The sequence below is a fragment of the Hypanus sabinus genome, chromosome 4 (assembly GCF_030144855.1).
Source record: "Hypanus sabinus isolate sHypSab1 chromosome 4, sHypSab1.hap1, whole genome shotgun sequence".
NCBI classification, from domain to species: Eukaryota; Metazoa; Chordata; class Chondrichthyes; order Myliobatiformes; family Dasyatidae; genus Hypanus; species Hypanus sabinus.
The window spans coordinates 74,207,749-74,225,909 of NC_082709.1; the positions used below are offsets into that span (position 1 = coordinate 74,207,749).

At 39.2% G+C, this 18,161-nt stretch overlaps 1 protein-coding gene across 4 annotated transcripts in view; it reads left to right on the forward strand.

Annotated features, from left to right (window-relative positions):
• pcnt (pericentrin) overlaps positions 1-18,161 on the forward strand; it is a 210,193-nt gene that overhangs the window by 85,984 nt on the left and 106,048 nt on the right. For all 4 annotated transcript variants that reach the window (XM_059967417.1, XM_059967418.1, XM_059967419.1 and 1 more), the window contains exons 22-26: positions 1,246-1,404; positions 5,013-5,159; positions 9,321-9,451; positions 14,930-15,150; positions 17,549-17,763. In XM_059967417.1, coding sequence (XP_059823400.1) covers positions 1,246-1,404; positions 5,013-5,159; positions 9,321-9,451; positions 14,930-15,150; positions 17,549-17,763 — 873 coding nt within the window. The remainder of the gene's footprint in view (positions 1-1,245; positions 1,405-5,012; positions 5,160-9,320; positions 9,452-14,929; positions 15,151-17,548; positions 17,764-18,161) is intronic.

Sequence of the window (18,161 nt, forward strand, 5' to 3'; positions counted from 1 at the left end):
ATGTAGACAATATCCACAGCTGTGCCTTTGTCACTTCCTTGAAAAACTCAGGTTAGTAAAATATGACTTGCCCTGCACAAAGCCATGATTAGGGCATTGTTTTCCAAATGCTCATAAATCCTATCCTTAAGAATCCTCTAGACCAGGGGTCGGCAACCCGCGGCTCTTTGATCTCTGTGCTGCGGCTCCCCGTGGTTTGTTAGTTTTTGAAATGTAATTCAAAATTTGAAGATTATGGTGATCTTGTCCAATCTAAAAACGTTGTGGAGACCTCATTTCCTGGCACATCCGAACTGGCTCACAATTAGCCACCGTTCCGGCTAAGGGAGATAGCCTACGGGGGTTTGTGAGTACGTGTCTTTTGGAGCATCCGCGCCCACGGGGAAGGGTTGAGGGAGGCTTTAAATCAAGGCTGTTTAGTTCGAATAAAGTTACCTTTGACTGCAGTGTCTTTATTTTAGCGCTGCGAGTAGTGCTACACCGCTACAACGTGTTTTTTATCGCTATTAATATACATCACCACTGCCAATGCCTGACACCCGCCAGTGTGCGCTTTCTTTTAATTCTTCAATCCAAGGTAGGCTAACTATGGAGTAACCTTCAACCCAACGTCTTTTTTTCGGAGTTCAAAATGTTTTTGTTGCATGCAGAAATGTAATTTCATTTTCTCTGCAGGAGTTCATCAATTTCATAAATGCAACACATTATAGTTTGTTTATACATAACATAAAGGCAAAAAAAAACGTTGTATGCAGAGTTATTTCATTTTAAATGTCAAACGGGTTTTGTGGCTCCCAGTGTTTTCTTTTCTGTGGGAAATGGGTCCATATTGGCTCTTTCAGTGGTAAACGTTGCCGACCCCTGCTCTAGACTAACTTCCCTAACGCTAATATGAGACTCACCAGTCTATAGTTTCCTGGATTATCTCTATTTCCCTTGAATAATGGAACATTAGCAACTGGTCTGTACTCTGGGATTTTGCCTGTGGCTAGTGAGGACTCAAATTTATCGGTATCCATTAGGCCTTGGGGATTATCCATGTAGTATAATCCCATCAAGTGTTTGCACTTTTCTTGTATCCTCTTTGAGTGCAGTTGTGTTGCTGTCCTTTATTTACAACACAACTCACGCATTCCTCTCTCTTTTCTAAAACATTGAAATGCTGAAAAACAAAGCATCTATTCCTGTCCCTCTGAACAATTTGATGCCTCTGTTGACCTCGTTATTTGTATTTTTGACTGGTAGGTTCGTGCATGCAGCTCAGAAATAAATCTAGTGCAACAGGAGTTGCAGTCCAACTTTGAAAAAGAGAGATCACAGCAACTACTGCAATTCCAGAAAGAGTTTGAACTCCTCAAGAGGCAGTCTGAATTCTTGCTTACTCAGCAAATTAAGCAGCTGAAGGTAATGTACTTGAGGAATTATGGATATTTTTAATTTTTTTTGAAAGAAAAGGCTGTGGAATGTATTTTCATGTTTTAATTGAGACTTAATTTTGTTTCAAGTTCCTTCAACTGCCTTTTTCTTCAGTGTAGCACCTGTAATCAAGAATGCAGAGTTAAGTGGCAATGGACATCTTTCTAATTAAATAGATTATATTTGACCAGTGTCTCATAACTTTTGTAAGGTGATTTTAAAAAAAAAGCAACACATCTTTTCCCAATTGAAAATAAATATAGTGTTTAATAATGTGAAGAAATAATGTATGTCTTATTTGGACTGTGGTTTGTAGTATAGAGCAGGACCTTGGGGATCTAGTTTATAATTTTCTGAAAATGGTGATACAGCACAATATGGTATTGAAAAAGGCATTTGACAAGCAATTTATGAGGGTAAGTTGTAAAAAAAGTTATTAAAGGGTATAGCTAAGTTAAGTAAGTGGGGAATGTTTGGCAAAGGGACTAAAATGTGGTCAAATGACTTGAAAAGCATTATTTAATTCTGTTGACTGCAAAATGCTGCTGCATGGGTAGGGGGGGTGGGGTGGTTCTGACTGCCTGGTGGGTTAAATAGAGAAATAATTAGCAAGACAAATGAACTGTTGGCTTTCATAACAAGGGAGCTGGAGTACAAAAGAAAGAAGTCTTCCTTCAGATGCATTGGGCTTTGGTGCAACCATGAAGTTTTGTGTACGATTTTGGTCTTGTTCAAGGAATACATTTAATTATAGGCACTCAATTAATTCCAGTGATGAAAGGATTTTCATTCTGAATGATTGAGAAGATCAGGCTTTTGCATGTTAGTTGTACAGTTTAGACACTGAGGATGTGTTCCAATTTTGCTCTTGTTTCAGAATAAAGGGTCATTCTTTTAAGATAGCAATGCGCAAGAATTTTTTTTGTCTGATAGTTGAGAATCATTGTAGTTCTATATCATAAAAAATGTAGAACTTGAGCTACTGAATATATATAAGAACAAGAAAAGCTTTTATTTTATAAGGGAGTAAAGATGTTTGGAAAATGGGTGGTTAAGTGGAGCTGAGTCCCAAGATCATCTAAGTATGATCATATCAAGTCCTAGATTTTTATGCCAAAAGTCTGAAAAACCAAGATATAAATTTGTCAGAATTAAGGCATGTGCCACTAGATGGACAGAGGACACTGAGAGTAGAGGCATAGTTTCAGATATACAAACGTGGCCTAATAGTTTTCCATTTACATTGTACATACAGTAGGAATATTATTCTAAGTTAACAATTGTGCCTGGCTGAAAACAGAAGTGCAAATTGTAGTTTTTGAAATAAAGTTATAGTTAAGTAGACCTTTTCAGAAGAGAATGGAATGTTGAAATTGTATCTTGAAAGTTACACATAGGGATAAAGTTGTAGCATTATAAACTTAAAATAAAATTGCAACATTATTGGAAAAGATCACAAGAAGTGACATTGTGTGGAATTTTTGCAGACAATACGAGGATAGTTAGAGGAGCAGGTAGTATTGAAGAAGTGGTGGTCTGCAGAGGACTTAAACAGATTAGGTGAATGGGCAGAAAAGTTGCAGATTGAATACAGTGTAGGGAAGTGTATGCTTTCACACTTTGGTAGAAGGAATAAAATCATAGACTATTTCCTAAATGGTGGGATTCAAAAATTAGAGGTGCAAAGTGTCTTCGGAGCTCTCATGCATGGTTCCTGAACGGTTAACTTACAGGTTGAGTTGATGATAAAAAAAAGTAATTGCAGAGTTAGCATTCATTTTGAAAGAACTAGAATATAAAAAACAAGGATGTAATGCTGAGGCTTTATCAGGCATTGGTCAGGCTGCATTTAAGATATTGTGCGCAGTACTGGGCTCCTTATGTCTAAGAAATAATGTGCTGGATTTGGAGAGTGTCCAGAGGTTCTCGAGAATGATCCTTGAAAAGAAAAAGTTAATGTGTGCAGAGAGCTTGGTGGCTCTGGGCCTTTACTCACTGGAATTTAGAAAAATGAGAGGGGATCTCACTGAACCCTATTGAATATTGAAAAGTCTAGATAGTGGATGTTTTGAATTGAGGGACATCCATTTAGAACAGAGATGAGGAGGAATTTCTTTAGCCAGAGGGTGTTGAGTCTGTCGAGTTCATTGCAATAAGTGGCTGTGGAGACCAAGTCATTGAGTATATTTAAAACAGAGGTTAATAGATTCTTGCTTAGTAAGGGCATCAAAGTTATGGGGAGAAGGCAGGAGAATGGGGTGAGAGGGATAATAAATCAACCATGATTGAATGGTGGTGTAGACTCAGTGGGCCAAATGGCCTAATTCTGCTCCTGATTATGGTCTTATTACATACCTATCAGATCTTTCTTCCTGTTCACTCAGGTGAACATTGACTGGAACGAGAGCAGGAATGAGCGATATATATAATCCTGAAATGTGTTTATTTTAATTCAGCATCATATTCAGAGCAGACATTGCATATTGAAAGTCCTGTTCCTGTGTTGTACTGTACTGACTGAAGGAAGAATTGAAATTTTCTTTTAGCTTTTGAGTGACACTGCTTGATTTAGAACAGGTAAATAGTGAAAAGTCTGTTTTTGTTAAGTAAGGAGGCAATGCAGATCACTATTAGAGGAAGAATGTTAATATAAAGAATGTTATTAGAATTGGGGATACTTTTCCAAAATGGCACTTGAACTAGTCCTTTGTTTATTACTCGGAAAGGAGGAATGGCAGACGTGTTACATTAGAGAAAATACTACCAGTTGGATTGCCATGCTCTGTACTTAGGAATGTTACAGATCTCAAGGTCTACTTTGTTTCTATCTTTGATTGTATCAAGCAACACACACGATTTGATTATATCACTTTCTTTTCATTCACGTCTTTCACATACGACTAGGATTTGTTCAAGTTATCAATAGGGTAAGTTGTGGATGTGACATCCATGTTTGTTAGTGACTTTATGGTGTGGACCTGGTCCTCAAACCTTCACTGCCTGCAAATATATTTTAAATGCTGATCCTGCGCTCTTGCACTTTGACAAGTGTTCATTTCAGACTGAATTCTTCAGGCTTTTGAAATGAAAGTAATATACAAAGATGGATTTTTTTCTACCTTAAATGGGATGTATATCTTTTGTGGGGTGATATTCTATACATAATGTACAATTATCTTCCCTAACAATCTTGTTTAACATGTTTGGACCTGCATCTACTTGTATCTTCCATTGCCTGTATGTTGTGTTTGAAGTAAAATAGAAAGCAAATTGAAAAGCCCAAGATTTGAAGTGGGGAAGAGAGTTAAAGAGAAATACTTGATCAATTTTGTATTTTATTTTAGTAAATGGGTAATAAGGTTTAATCCTGTCAACTGGTTATCATGTCAGAGAAAACTTGATCTGACATATTCATTTCAATAATTTGTAAAACCATGAAGTTTCTTTAAAATGAAATGGATATGAGATCAATGCTAGCAATATTTGTTATATTGTTTAGTTAAAAATCTGACTAATCATTGATCATAGGTCTACATCCTGTTGCATTGCAGTTATCCTCTTAGAGTTATAATATATTACTGTTACCTTCTGTACAGGATGAGTTTGAAGCTGAGAAGAGCAATGCCCTCCAGGAATTGAAGGAGGTCTTTTCTCAGGAACAAGACAAAGCAAAACAATTGCACCAAGAGGAGAAAAAACAATTGTCCACAAAGCTCCAACAGCAGGCAGAGCTAAACAAACAGGTTAGGTTTTTGAAAGTCCTTGTGTGCAGTGTACTGTATGAAGCAAAAATTGGTGAATTTCACCTTTTTCAAGGAATTGTGCTGTATTCCTAGTGTTCAATTCGTACATATAAGCTCGCATAAACAGAAGTAGTAACTTTGATGATTGAGGAATAAATATTGGTCAGGGCACTAGGAAACATATTTTGTCTGATCATTAGCAAGGCACAGTATTGACTGGTATTGCCAACATATTCTGCCAAAGGCTTTATGGTCATGGCTCTGTTAGTCATGCCGACCTAAATGTATTCCTGTACACATTCTGATTAAAGATGAACTTTATTTGTCACATGTACATTGAAACATAGTGAAATGTGTCATTTGTGTCAAATCAAATCAGTGGGATTGTGCTTGGGGCAGCCCACAAGTGTCATCACGCTTCCAGCGCCATCCTGCATCCACAGTTAGCTAGATCTTCAAGATCTTTGATCCAGGGATAATACGGGAATAGCATTATACACTGTCATAACAGAGTCAAACTTAGAGGCAGCAGTCTGATGTGTGTGCTTTCCTTGATTTTCCTGAGTTCGGGTGACCTTGTTGAACTTGCAGTGTTGCTATAATAGATCTTCCAGTTTCCACAAACTGTAGCTGTGCACATTGGTGGTGCATGATTAGAATATTGAACAGTACGGTACAGAAGCAGCCCCTTTGGCCCATGATGTTGTGCTGAACTAAGCTACTGCTGATATTTACACTGATCCCTTCTGCCTGCAAATGGTCCTTATCGCTGCATTCTCTGCATATTTATGTGTCTGTCTAAGAGTCACTTTAATACCTATGCCGTATCTGCCTCCACCACCACTTTGGACAGCACATTCCAGGCACCCCATCACTCTGAAGTTTTTTAAAAAAACATCTCCTGAACCATATATCTCCTTTGAACTTTCCTTCTCTCAACTGAAGTACATACACTCTATTATTAAACATTTCCACCCTGGGAAAATGATACCAGCCTCTATAGCTCTATACCTCTATGCCTCTACTCTGTAGCTCTATACCTCACAGTCTTATCAGGTCTCCCCTCAGCCTCTGCCCCTTCAGGAAAAATAACCTGTTTGTCTTACCTTTCCTTATAGCAAATACCCTCTAATCCAGGCAGTTTCCTGGTAAACCTCTTCTGCACTCTTTCTACAGCCTCGGCTTCCTATTGTGAGGTGAACGGAATTGAATACAATACTCCAGATGTGGTCTAACTAGAGTTTTAAAAAGGTGTAATGTAATTTCCTGATTCCAGAACCCAGTGGCTCAACTAATAAAATCAGACATGCTGTAAGCTTTCCTTACCACCATGTCAACTTTTGCGGCCATTTTCAGAGAACCCAAGATCCTTCTGTACTTTAACACTGTTCAGGATCCTGCATAACTGTGCACGTTTTTCTTTACATTTGATTTTCTTACAGTTGCCCAGATCAGATTTGATTTGCTACTTCCCTACTCCACTCATATCTGCAACTGATCTATATCCTGCTATATCATTTGACTATACCACACATGATGCTACCAATCTTCATGTCATCCGCAAACCCATCCATTCATGTTTTCATCCAATTTCTAAACAGCAGAGGTCCTTGCATGGTTCCCTGTGTAACACCACTAGTCAGAGACCTGGTCAGTGTGCAGGCAGGAGTGGTTCATAACGAGGGAAGTTGCGATTGAAATTGGACATTGTGTGATCAGTAGAACATATTTAAAATCATAAGCAGTCTGGTTTGAGAATTATTCAATCCAGGCTCTTTGAGTTTGAATATCTTTTTAAAATCTGTTTTAGTCTCCCCATAAAATTGAACTCTTTTTTAAAATAAAGACTAGATTAGCATTATTTGTCATATGTGCATTGAAGCATACAGGGGAAATGTGTTGTTAGTGTCAACAACCAACACAGTCTGAGGGTTGTGATGAGGGTCACACGCAAGTGTCACCATGAATCTGGCACCAACATAGCATGTCCACAGTTTACTAACCCTTATTACCCGTATAGATTGGGACTGTGGATGGAAACCGGAGCACCTGGAGGAAATCCACATGGTCACAGAGAATGTCCTTACAGACAGCAGCAGGAATTGAACACATTGTTGACACTGTAAATGTTATGCTACTGTGCTGTCTTTCTTCTGATATATTTCTACTAAGTCTCCCTCAGGCTTTACATTTTCCAAAAGTCTGACACCCATACTGAATACAATAGCCTGACTGAGACTTAGTTTGTGTATTATGGAGGTTTGTTTTCTAAGCAATAGATCCCCAGAGTGCTTTTTCCCCTGTGTCAATGCTTTACTGTCCTTTCTGTTAGTCCTTATTACCTAACAAATTGCACGTCACAATTAGCAGAATGAGAGGTATAATAGAGACTCAATAGAATGATAGTTGTTAATCAGAAGAGGGGAGTAGCATAGGGAATTAATTTCATGGCCCTGGAATACAGTGGGTAGAAGGCAAGATGCCATGAAGAGATAAAACAAGTGATCGGTTGCAAAACAATGCACGAGGGAAATAAGAGTATTATACTCATCCCTTCTATAATAATGACCTGTTGCTACAGTGCAGAGCAATGGTGGGATATTAACTGGCATTGCCTTTGCATATAAGGTTCAAAGGGATCGAATTTTTGAGGTGAGACAAGGAGAGCTTTTTGACATAGTATAAATCCTGCTTCAGTGATGGCTATCAAAGTTGGCAAATTGCTAAATAAAGGTTTCACAGTTAAAAGCAAATTTATTATCAAAGTACATATACGTATGTTACCATGTAATATCTTGAGATTCATTTTCTTGCAGGCATTTACAGGAAAAAAGTACAATAAAGTTTAAAACTATACATAGACAAAGACTGACAAACCAATGTGCAAAAGAAGACAAATTGTGCAAATAAAAAGTAATACTGAGAGCATGAGTTGTAAAGAGTCCTTGAAAGTGGCAATCTCTCAAGATCCAGGTGACATTATGTATCCCTAACAAAGTAAAATCCTGCCTATTTCAAAATATCTTTGTCATCCTGTTTAAGGTTTGCATTACTTGTTTCAGCAGAGGGCCATCACTGTAAAATACTTCCCAGCATCTAGTATATTATTTGTATAAGTGCATCCTTATTTCCTGTCCTCCTCTTTAGCCTCTCTGATATATTCAGTTCTCTGTCAGTTCCCCTTTAAGTTAATTAATTAAATGCGACTGTCTTCTTGCTCTGTCTCTTGTCACTCATTTTCACCCATATCAACATGTTGCCCAGTCTTGTGAAAATCTTTTATCCTATGTCTAATCCTGATAAGTCCTAGAATGGAGAAAGGAAATTGAGAACATCATTCAAATAAAACAATATGAAAGTGCATACATTACTGATGTCAGTAATACAAAGACTGGTTTTGTTCCTTTTTTATGCTGTCAGTTTTAATCACAAGTCAAGATACTTAACCAGCTTTCATTTTTTTTGATAGTGGCATGGTCCGTTGTGATAAGAAATAGCTAAATCAGGATAGGATTTACCCAGTGAATGACAGGGCACTGAGGTGTGTAGGAGAACTGAGAGTATAGATTTATAATTGCTTGAGAGTGGTGTCATGGGTAGATGGGGTCATAAAGAGAGCTTTTGACACTTTGGCCTTCATAAATCAAAGTATTGAGGACAGGAGTTGAGATATTGAAGTTGTATGGCCAAATTTGGAATACTGTATGCAATCTGGTCACCTGCCCACTGGAAAGGTATCAATAAACTTAGAAGAGTAGAGAAAAAAATTACAAGTATGTTACCAGGACTAGAGGACTTCAGTTATAGAGAAATGTCAAATAGGTTAGTTCATTCCATGGAGCATAGGAGAATGAAGGAAGATCTTGTATAGGTATACAAAATTATGAGAGGGTTAGATAGGGTGAATACATACAGCCTCTTTCCCCTGAGGTTGGGTGAGACTAGAACTAGAGTCATGGGTGTAGAGTGAAAAGTGAAATATTTCAGGGGAAACTGGCAAGGATGTGGAGCTCTTCTTAGAGGGTGGTGTGAGTGTGGAACAAAGTGCTGAATGCAGGCACAAACCCAAGTTCATTCATGTAGTTTTTGCTCTTAGTGTGAAAATAAGTAAAACCTGAGTGAGCAGTCTTTACATTTTAGTTTTTCTCGTTATTTCCTTAGCTGCAGAAAGAAATACAGGACAAGGGCTCGGAGCTGGATACTCTATTGGAGCGTCGAGATCGAGAAAATGAAGAAGGAGGCAATCTGGTTGCAATGCTGCGCTCAGACCTTGAACGAGTAACAAATGAACGGTAATTTTGGCATTTTTACCTTTGCTTTTTCAGAAGACATTTTACCAGCTGTCACCTAATAAGAGCTCATGGTATTGTCAGAACTGTATTAGCAGTGAGCTGAAGATTGGTTGTACCATAGAAGAAAGAAAATAAATGGGTTTTTCAAGGCTGGAAGGACACAACTAGTGGAGTGTCCCAAGGTTTACTGCTTGGTTGCAATTATTCATTATTTATATTAATTACCCAGAAGAGGGGCAGACTGTAAAGCATCCAGATTTGTTGATATGAAAATAGATGGGAGGGCATATTGTGACAATGATATTGTGATTCTGCAACATGATATGGACTGAGTGAATGACTGGATAGGCTTACTATTGTAATGTGTATTGAGGTACAGTAAAAAGCTTGCATACTATTCATTACACAGCACGTTGAGGTAGTTCAAGATAAGACAATATCAGAATGCTTGAATAAAATGTAACAATTACAGAGAAAATGCATGCAGATAGACAATAGGATACCAGGTCACAATGAAGTAGATTGTTAAGTCAGTAGTCCATTTTATTGCACAGAAAACCATTTAGTTGCCTTCTAACGGTAGGATAAAAGCTATCTTTGAGCCTAGTGGCACGTGCTTTCAGGCTTTTGTAGCTACTGCCCAATGGGAGAGAAGAAAAGAGAGAATATCTGGGGGGTGGGGTCTTTTATTATTCTGACTACTTTGCTGAGGCAGTAAGAAATATAGACCATGGAGGGGCAGCAGGTTTTCATGATGTTCTGAGCTGTGTTTACAACTTGCTACGGGTTTTGTGAGATTGCGGGCAGAGCAAGCTGTAGTGCACTAAATACAGCAGGATGTATCAATAAAAGCTGATAAGTATCATGAAGACGTGCATCCTGATGAAGTAGAGGCATTGTTTTTTTTAACCTTTCTTAACCATAGCATCCCTGTGGTTGGCAGGACCGGTTATTGGTGATGTCCTGGAAACTCAAAGCTCTCAGCCCTCTTGACCTCAGCGCTGTTGATAGAGACAGGAACATGTGCATTGCCCTTCTTCCTGAAGTCAGCAATAACTCTTTTGTTTGGCCAAAATTGAGAGGAAGATTGTTGTCACAACAGCATCTTACTAAGCTCTCACTTTCTTTCATGTACTAATGAGTCGTCATTATTTGAGATAAGACCCATGATACTGGTATCATCTGCAAACTTGTAGATAGAGTTAGAGTAGAGTCAGACCTCACAGTCAAGAGTGTGTAGGGAGTAGAAAAGGGGCTGAGGATGCAGACTTGTTGGCACCAGTGTTGAGAATAATCATGGTGGCTGTGTTGCTATCTGTCCTTACTGGTATGGTCTTTTGGTCAGAAAGTCAATGACCCTATTGCAGCAGGAGGTATTGATTCCCTGGTCTCGGAGTTTGGTGATTAGTTTGCTTGGAATTATAGTATATTGAAGGTAAAACTAATATTGAGCCAAGTATAGTTATTTTATAGTCATTTAGCTGGTGATATAATTGGAGCTAGCCAGTTTAGCATAAGTTGTGATTTGTTACCATTCTCCTTTGCTGTACTAGTCATGCAGGTAGGTGCAGGAGAAACATGTGGTTGGCTCCGTGTCTTCTGCAAATCCAGATAGCTTTTATCCATTGAAAACAGGATGCACCTTGGCTTCATCATAAGGTTGCATAATCACAGAAGTGAATCCAAGCCAATTCATTTAATGAATTATCAAGGAGATATCAGGGGTAGGTTTTTTATGCAGAGAGTGGTGAGTGCGTGGAATGGGCTGCTGGCAATGATGGTGGAGGGGGATATAATAGGGTCTTTTAAGAGACTCTTGGATAGGTACATGGAGCTTAGAAAAGTAGAGGGCTATGGGTAATCCTAGGTACTTTCTAAAATAAGTATGTGTTTGGCACAGCATTGTGGGCCAAAGGGCCTGTATTGTGCTGTAGGGTTTCTATGTTCCTATATAAGTAATAGCTGAGACTATAAGATGCAATCAGAATCTGATTTATTATCACTGGTATGTGATGTGAAATTTGTTAACTTAGCAGCAGCAGTTCAATGCAATACATAATCTTAACAGAGAGAGAAAAAATAATAGTAAAATAAAACAATAATTTTTTTAAATGTGCAAAAAAAACCCCAGAAATACTGTATATTAAAAAAAGTGAGGTAGTGTCCAAAGCTTTAATGTTCATTTAGGAATCGGATGGCAGAGGGAAAGAAGCTGTTCCTGAATCACTGAGTGTTTTATTCAGTCCTTTTTAATCCTTTTTGAGCTAGTATTACCATTGTAATTCATTTGGTCTCTCCTTTTCTCCATCTTACCACGGACATCACATTTTGGCCTAATTCTGTTCTTATATCTTATGATCTTTTGTTCTTGCATCCCTCCTACATTTCTAACTTAAAATATGATTGAGGTCAATGCCCTGTAACATTGAAACAGGCCCTTTGCGCATGTTGGCATTGCTGACTGAGATGTCTACCTGAGCTAGTCCCATTTGCCTGCATTTGGTCCAGATCCCTAAATGTTTAACACGTCTTTTAAGTGCTGCAATGCTGTCTTTTACCACGTCTTCTGACTCCTCATTGCATTCACGCATCTTCTTTTGTGTGGAATAATTTTCATAGGTCACCATTAAACCTTTCCCCTCTTAACCTGCAACCCATGCCTTTTTTTTAAGACTCCCCTACTCGGGGAAAAGACTAGTTCTGACATTTCTGCCATTATGATTTTATAATTCTGCTTAAGATCACCCCTCAATCTCCTTCACTCCAGGGAGAGCAGTTCTAGCCCATCCACTCTCAGCAATATCATTGTGAAACATCCCTGCATGCTCTCCAGCTTAATCACATTCTTCCTGTGCTTGGTGACTAGAACGGCACACAGTTTCCAAGTGTAGTCTCACCAACATCTTGAATGGCTATAACATGCTATTTCAGCTCTTGTACTCAATGCCCTGTACCATGCCTTATTTACCAGCTTGTCTAACCATGTCATCACTTTTCAGGAACTGTACATTTATTCTCCTAGGTCTGTCTGTTCTACAATGCTCCACTGGGCACTACTATTCGTTGTGTATGCATCACCACAATTGCCTGATTCAAATTACTTCTACCTACTTTCCCAGTTGATCTAAATCCTGTAAAATCTAGACAACCACTATGCCACCTATTTTGGATGATTCTCAAACTATCTGAATATGCTATCTTTGTTCTCATCCAAATCATTAATATACAAGACAAACAACAGGATCAACATTGATCCCTGCGGCACACCACTGGTCACAGGCCTCCAATCTGAAAAACAACTCTCCACTATTATCCTCTGATTCTTATCATGAGGCCATCCAAGTGTCTAACTCATCCTGGATCTTATATAATTTAACTTTCCAGATCAGAGATGCTTTCTGATTGTTTTTTTTTCAGTGCTTTTAGAACTTTTTTGATTTATTTCAGATATTCAGCATCTGCAGTTTGTGTTTTTGAACCCCTTCCTGTGTTCCTTGGATAGAAGCATTGTTAAGATCTTTGATTGGGACTGGAGCTGCATTTTATAATTTTTGTATGCTGTGTTCTGTTTCAAACGTTTCCATACTCAGTGGCCATTTTATTAGGTACAGGAGGTACCTAATAATATGGCCATTGAGTGTATGTTCATGGTCTCTGCTGTAGCCCACCCACATTCAGAGATGCTGTTCTGAACATCTATTGTAACTAGTCTGTCCATTCTCCTCTCTCTCTGATAAAGAAGACATTTTTGCCCACAGAACCTCTACTCACTGCTCTCATGCTATTCTGTGTAAACGGTAGAGACTTGTGCGTGGATAATCCCAGGAGATCAGCAGTTTCTAAGCTACTGAAACCACTCTGTCTGGCACCAACAATCATTCCATGGTGAAAGTCACTTAGATCGCATTTCTTCCCTGTTCTGATGTTTGAACTGAACCTTGTGACCATGCCTGCATGCTTTTATGCATTAAGTTGCTGCCACATGATCAACTGATTTGATATTTACATTAATGAGCAGACGTACAAGTGTGTCTATTAAAGTCATGTGGGTTCCTCAAGATAAGTTACTGCAGGTTTTCAAAACAAAAAAAAGCAAAGAATTATAGATGCTAGGAGATCTGAACTAACATCAGGAAATACTGGAAACAATTGAGGGATCACGCTGCTTTGTGGAATACCACCTTTTGTATCGCAGAGGTAACTCTTGAGTTTCCAGCTGCCTGTCCTTCATACTACTCTGACCTTTGGACTTTGGACCTTTGGACTCTTACATTGTTCCAGTAAATCACAACAAAAGTGACAGAAATCATTATCATCTTCTGGCTGGATATTTTACAGCTTCAAGAATCAAATTCATTGTTGAGTATTTTGAGTCAGATTGGCCCACTTCTTATGGAAGGTCATCATCCTGTAATATCATCTTTTCTCTCCATAGGTTCTGACTTGAACTATTGATCTATCTTATTGTAGCACTGAAGATGGCTATTGTCCCTGCCAGTTCCCAGCAGATCCATCCCATTTGTCCCATGACACCCTCTTATTTTCCTGTAATCCTGCAACTTTTTCACTCTCCAACCTGCCCATCAAACCCCCTCCACCCTTTGATTCTTCTGCCATTTATCCATCAAAAGAAAATTTATAGCAACCAGTAAACCAACCATTCTTTGGGATTATGTATCTGTTGGTTTTTCTCTCTGCTTTTTTGTTTATCTTTTTCTTGCATCACTTCCAAATGGATCTGTTGTGGTTAGCAAGCTTTCACTATCCTGTTTTGTCAACACCAGTCTGCCTTTGTCTTCACCATTTTCAAACATTCCCTTTGTCTCTCTTCTCCTTTTCTGCAGCAGTTATTTCAAAGCCTTTCTTAGTTGTGACGAGGGATTTTCGACGCTGTACTTTAAGGTGCTTCCTGACTTATTCTTCCCACCATTTTCAGTTTGGTCTTTGATAGTAGGATTATGCTTTAATTTAGCTTCCTTCATGGTTTTGCTCCATTCAGAAATATATGCTCCATAATTTATTTTATTGTTGTTCTTACAGGGCCAAATAAATAACCTGGTGTAAATATTCTTCATTTGAATCTCAAGTAGTGAATTGTAGTATCATCTCTAAGTTTTTTTATTGCTTCTTACTCTGAAGTCGGATTCAGATTTCCTTTTGCCTTAATGAGTTTATCCAATGTCTTGCCAGTACTGAGAAGATGCCAGCTGATCTCAAGTATCTGTATATCTAATTAACCATAGTATAAAAATTACTGCTTAATGCCTGAAAAGATTGAACTCTGCTCTGTTGCAGCCTTTGGCTACGTTTATACAGGAACTAAGGTTTTTGGAGCAACTAACACAGAGTTATTACTATTGGGAACAATGTTGAATTAACTTCTGATGATGTAGACAAAGCTAACACTCCATTTTGGAATATATTTGAAGTACTTTCATTAGCCTTTATAGTAAATTGGTGTCTTTTGTTACCACTTAGGAGAAACCTGGAGATTTCTCATGAGCGATTGTTGAGGCTGTTTTCGGAGGTGGTGAGAATGACATTTTCTTCAGAAGATATGATCAGTAAGCAAATTGAACAGTGCCTAATTAGCGGGCAGCCTGGGAATTCAGTGGATGAACGAAATAATCAGAGTCTGGCAGGAGCCAGAGGCAGAGCTCCATGGATAAAAACAAAAGTCTTGCTGGAAAATGACAAAGGTATACCTGCTAGTTTGCCCATAACATACAGAAATAGCCCTTTGCCATATCGAGTCCATTCCAGTCATTGAGCACCTATTTACACTAATTCCGTTTTATTTTCCAGATACTACCACGTACCAGCATGCTAGGTCAGTCTAATGGACCTTCAATTACTGGGTTATGGGTACAGTCATGGGGAGAATGTGCAAACTCCACACAGAGGTCGTGTGTACGGGCCACCGGAGCTCAGAAGCAGCAGATCTGCTTTGCCTGTCCTGATGAACAGATGTTGGAGTTGATTGTAAAGGATGAGGTCTCAGAGTACTTGGAGGCACGTGATAAAATAGGCCATAGTCAGCATGGTTTCCTCAAGGGAAAATTTTGCTAGACAAATCTGGAATTCTTGAAGAAATAACAAGCAGGATAGACAAAGCAGAATCAGTAGATGTCATTTACTTGGATTTTCAGAAGGCCTTTGACAAGGTGCCACACATGAGGCTGCTTAACAAGCTATGAGCCTGTGGTATTACAGGAAAGATTCTAGTATGGATAAAGCAGTGGCTGATTGGCAGGAAGCAAAGAGTGGAAATAAAGGGAGCCTTTTCTGGCTAGCTGCCGGCGACTAGTGGTGTTCCACAGGGGTTTATGTAGGCACTGATTCTTTTTAGATTATATGTCGATGATGGGATTGATGGCTTTGTTGCAAAGTTTGCAGAAAATATGAAGATAGGTGAGACGTGCAGGTAGTTTTGAGAAGTAGAGAGGCTACAAGAAGGACTTGCAATGTTAGCATTAATTTCAAGACTAGTATATAAAAGCAAGGATGTAATGTTGAGACTTTATAATGCACTGGTGAGGCCTCACTTTGAGCATTGTAAGCAGTTTTGGGCCCCTTATCTTAGAAAGGATGTGTTGAAACTGGAGAAGGTTCAAAGAGGGTTCACAAAAATTATTTCAGGATTCAATGGCTTGTCATGTGAAAAGTATTAATGGATCTAGGCCTCTACTCACAAATTCAGAAGAATGAGGGGTGACCTCATTGAAACCCATCGAATGGTGAAAGGCCTTGATGGAGTGGATGTGGGGAGGATGTTTCCTATGGTGGGAGAGTCTAAGACCAGAAGACGCAGCCTCAGAATAGAGGGGCGTCCTTTTAGAGCAGAGATGAGGAGGAATCTCTTTAGCGAGTGAATGGTGAAATTTGTTGCCGCAGGTGGCTGTGGAGGCCAAATCATAGGCTATATTTAAGGCAGAGGTTGATAGATTCTTGATTGATCAGGGCATTGGTACAGAAATGAAAATTTGATCAGCCATGATGAAATGGCAGAATAGAGTCAATGGGCCAGATGGCCAAATTCTGCTCCTATATCTTATAGTCTTATGAAGTCTATAATTCCTATTTTCCTTGAACCAAGCAGAATCTATAAACCTTGATATCTAAGGCTGTGGTTGAGTTTGAGTAGAATTACAGAGAATATACGGTCGGCCCTCCTTATCTGCGAGGGATTGGTTTCGGGATCTCCCGCGGATACCAAAAAAGCTCAAGTCCCTTATATAAAATGGCGTAGTATTTGCATATAACTTACGCATGTCCTCCCGTATACTTTAAATCGTCTCTAGATTACTTATAATATCTAATACAATGGAAATGCTATGTAAATAGTTGGTACACTGTAATGTTTAGGGAATATTGACAAGAAAAATAACTGTACATGTTCCTCTCGCTCACAACACAAGCAGCGAATGAACGAGACGCGAGGCGGACAATGATCAAACAACAAGTAAATCTTGTAATACTTGTACAGTAGTTGTTACACTGTCTTGTTTAGGGAATAAGGACGCTTTGGAGGAGGCTCAATAACACTGAAGTCAGGAACTGTGGAGGTTGAGGGCTGAGGATCTTCAAGTGTTGAACATCACGACTTCAGAATTGTAGATGCTTTAGTTAGAAACATTGTTATAGGAAGCTGTCTCTTCTTTTTTCTTTGCATCAAATAAATCCTGCAAGGTAGCCTTTCTGTTCTATGAGTTTCTTGAGCTCCTCTGGGAACGCTGCTGTGGCCTTGGCATTAGCCGATGCCGATTCTCCCGTGATCTTTATGTTCTTGAGGCTGTAGCGCTATATATAGCCAGCCAGCCATCCCTTACTAGCCTTAAACTCTCTTCCCTCATTCTCATCAACCCCGTCACAGTAGTGCTCATAGAGACTAAGAGCTTTTTCACGTATAATTTGCAAACGAGTGAGACGCGAGGTGAACAATGTTCGAACGACGAGTGCTGGAAGAGCACTTCCGGGTTTTCTTGCTTCGTGGTTGGTTGAATTCACGCATGTGGAACTCGCGGATAAGGAGGGCCGACTGTCTAGATTGTGGACAGCCAGCTGCACTTTTCCTTTCATTCCTTTTGTACTTTTTAGGTAATCTGAACACCAGTCACGAAAGTACTGCGGACTCCAGCTTATGGTCAGCATTGACAGATGAACAATTGGAGCTTTCTCAGTGGCTGTCAGAAAGCATGTTCGCCGGGCCTGATGTTGGGCATGAAAATGAGGAGCTGATACTCAGCACGTGTGGGCGTTTGCATGCTGCTGTGGAAAAATTGCTGGAGTTGGTCACCATGTCCACAAGACAAGTGAGTATTGTTCAGCTGATCTGTCACCTCAGGGCCCCTTTTATTCAATAACTCCCTTTTCCTTATTCCTTTAATATCAGAATAATCCAGCCAATTTCATCTTAAATATATTCAGTAGCTGAATCATCCCTTCTCTCTTGTATGGAAAATTCCTTGAGGCATGTTCTAATGAGCAGTTTATATGCATTTATAACCATATAACAATTACAGCACGGAAACAGGCCATCTCGGCCCTTCTAGTCCGTGCCGAATGCTTACTCTCACCTAGTCCCACCGACCTCAGCCCATAACCCTCCATTCCTTTCCTGTCCATATACCTATCCAATTTTTTTTGAATGACAATATGGAACCTGCCTCTACCACTTCTACTGGAAGCTCGTTCCACACAACTACCACTC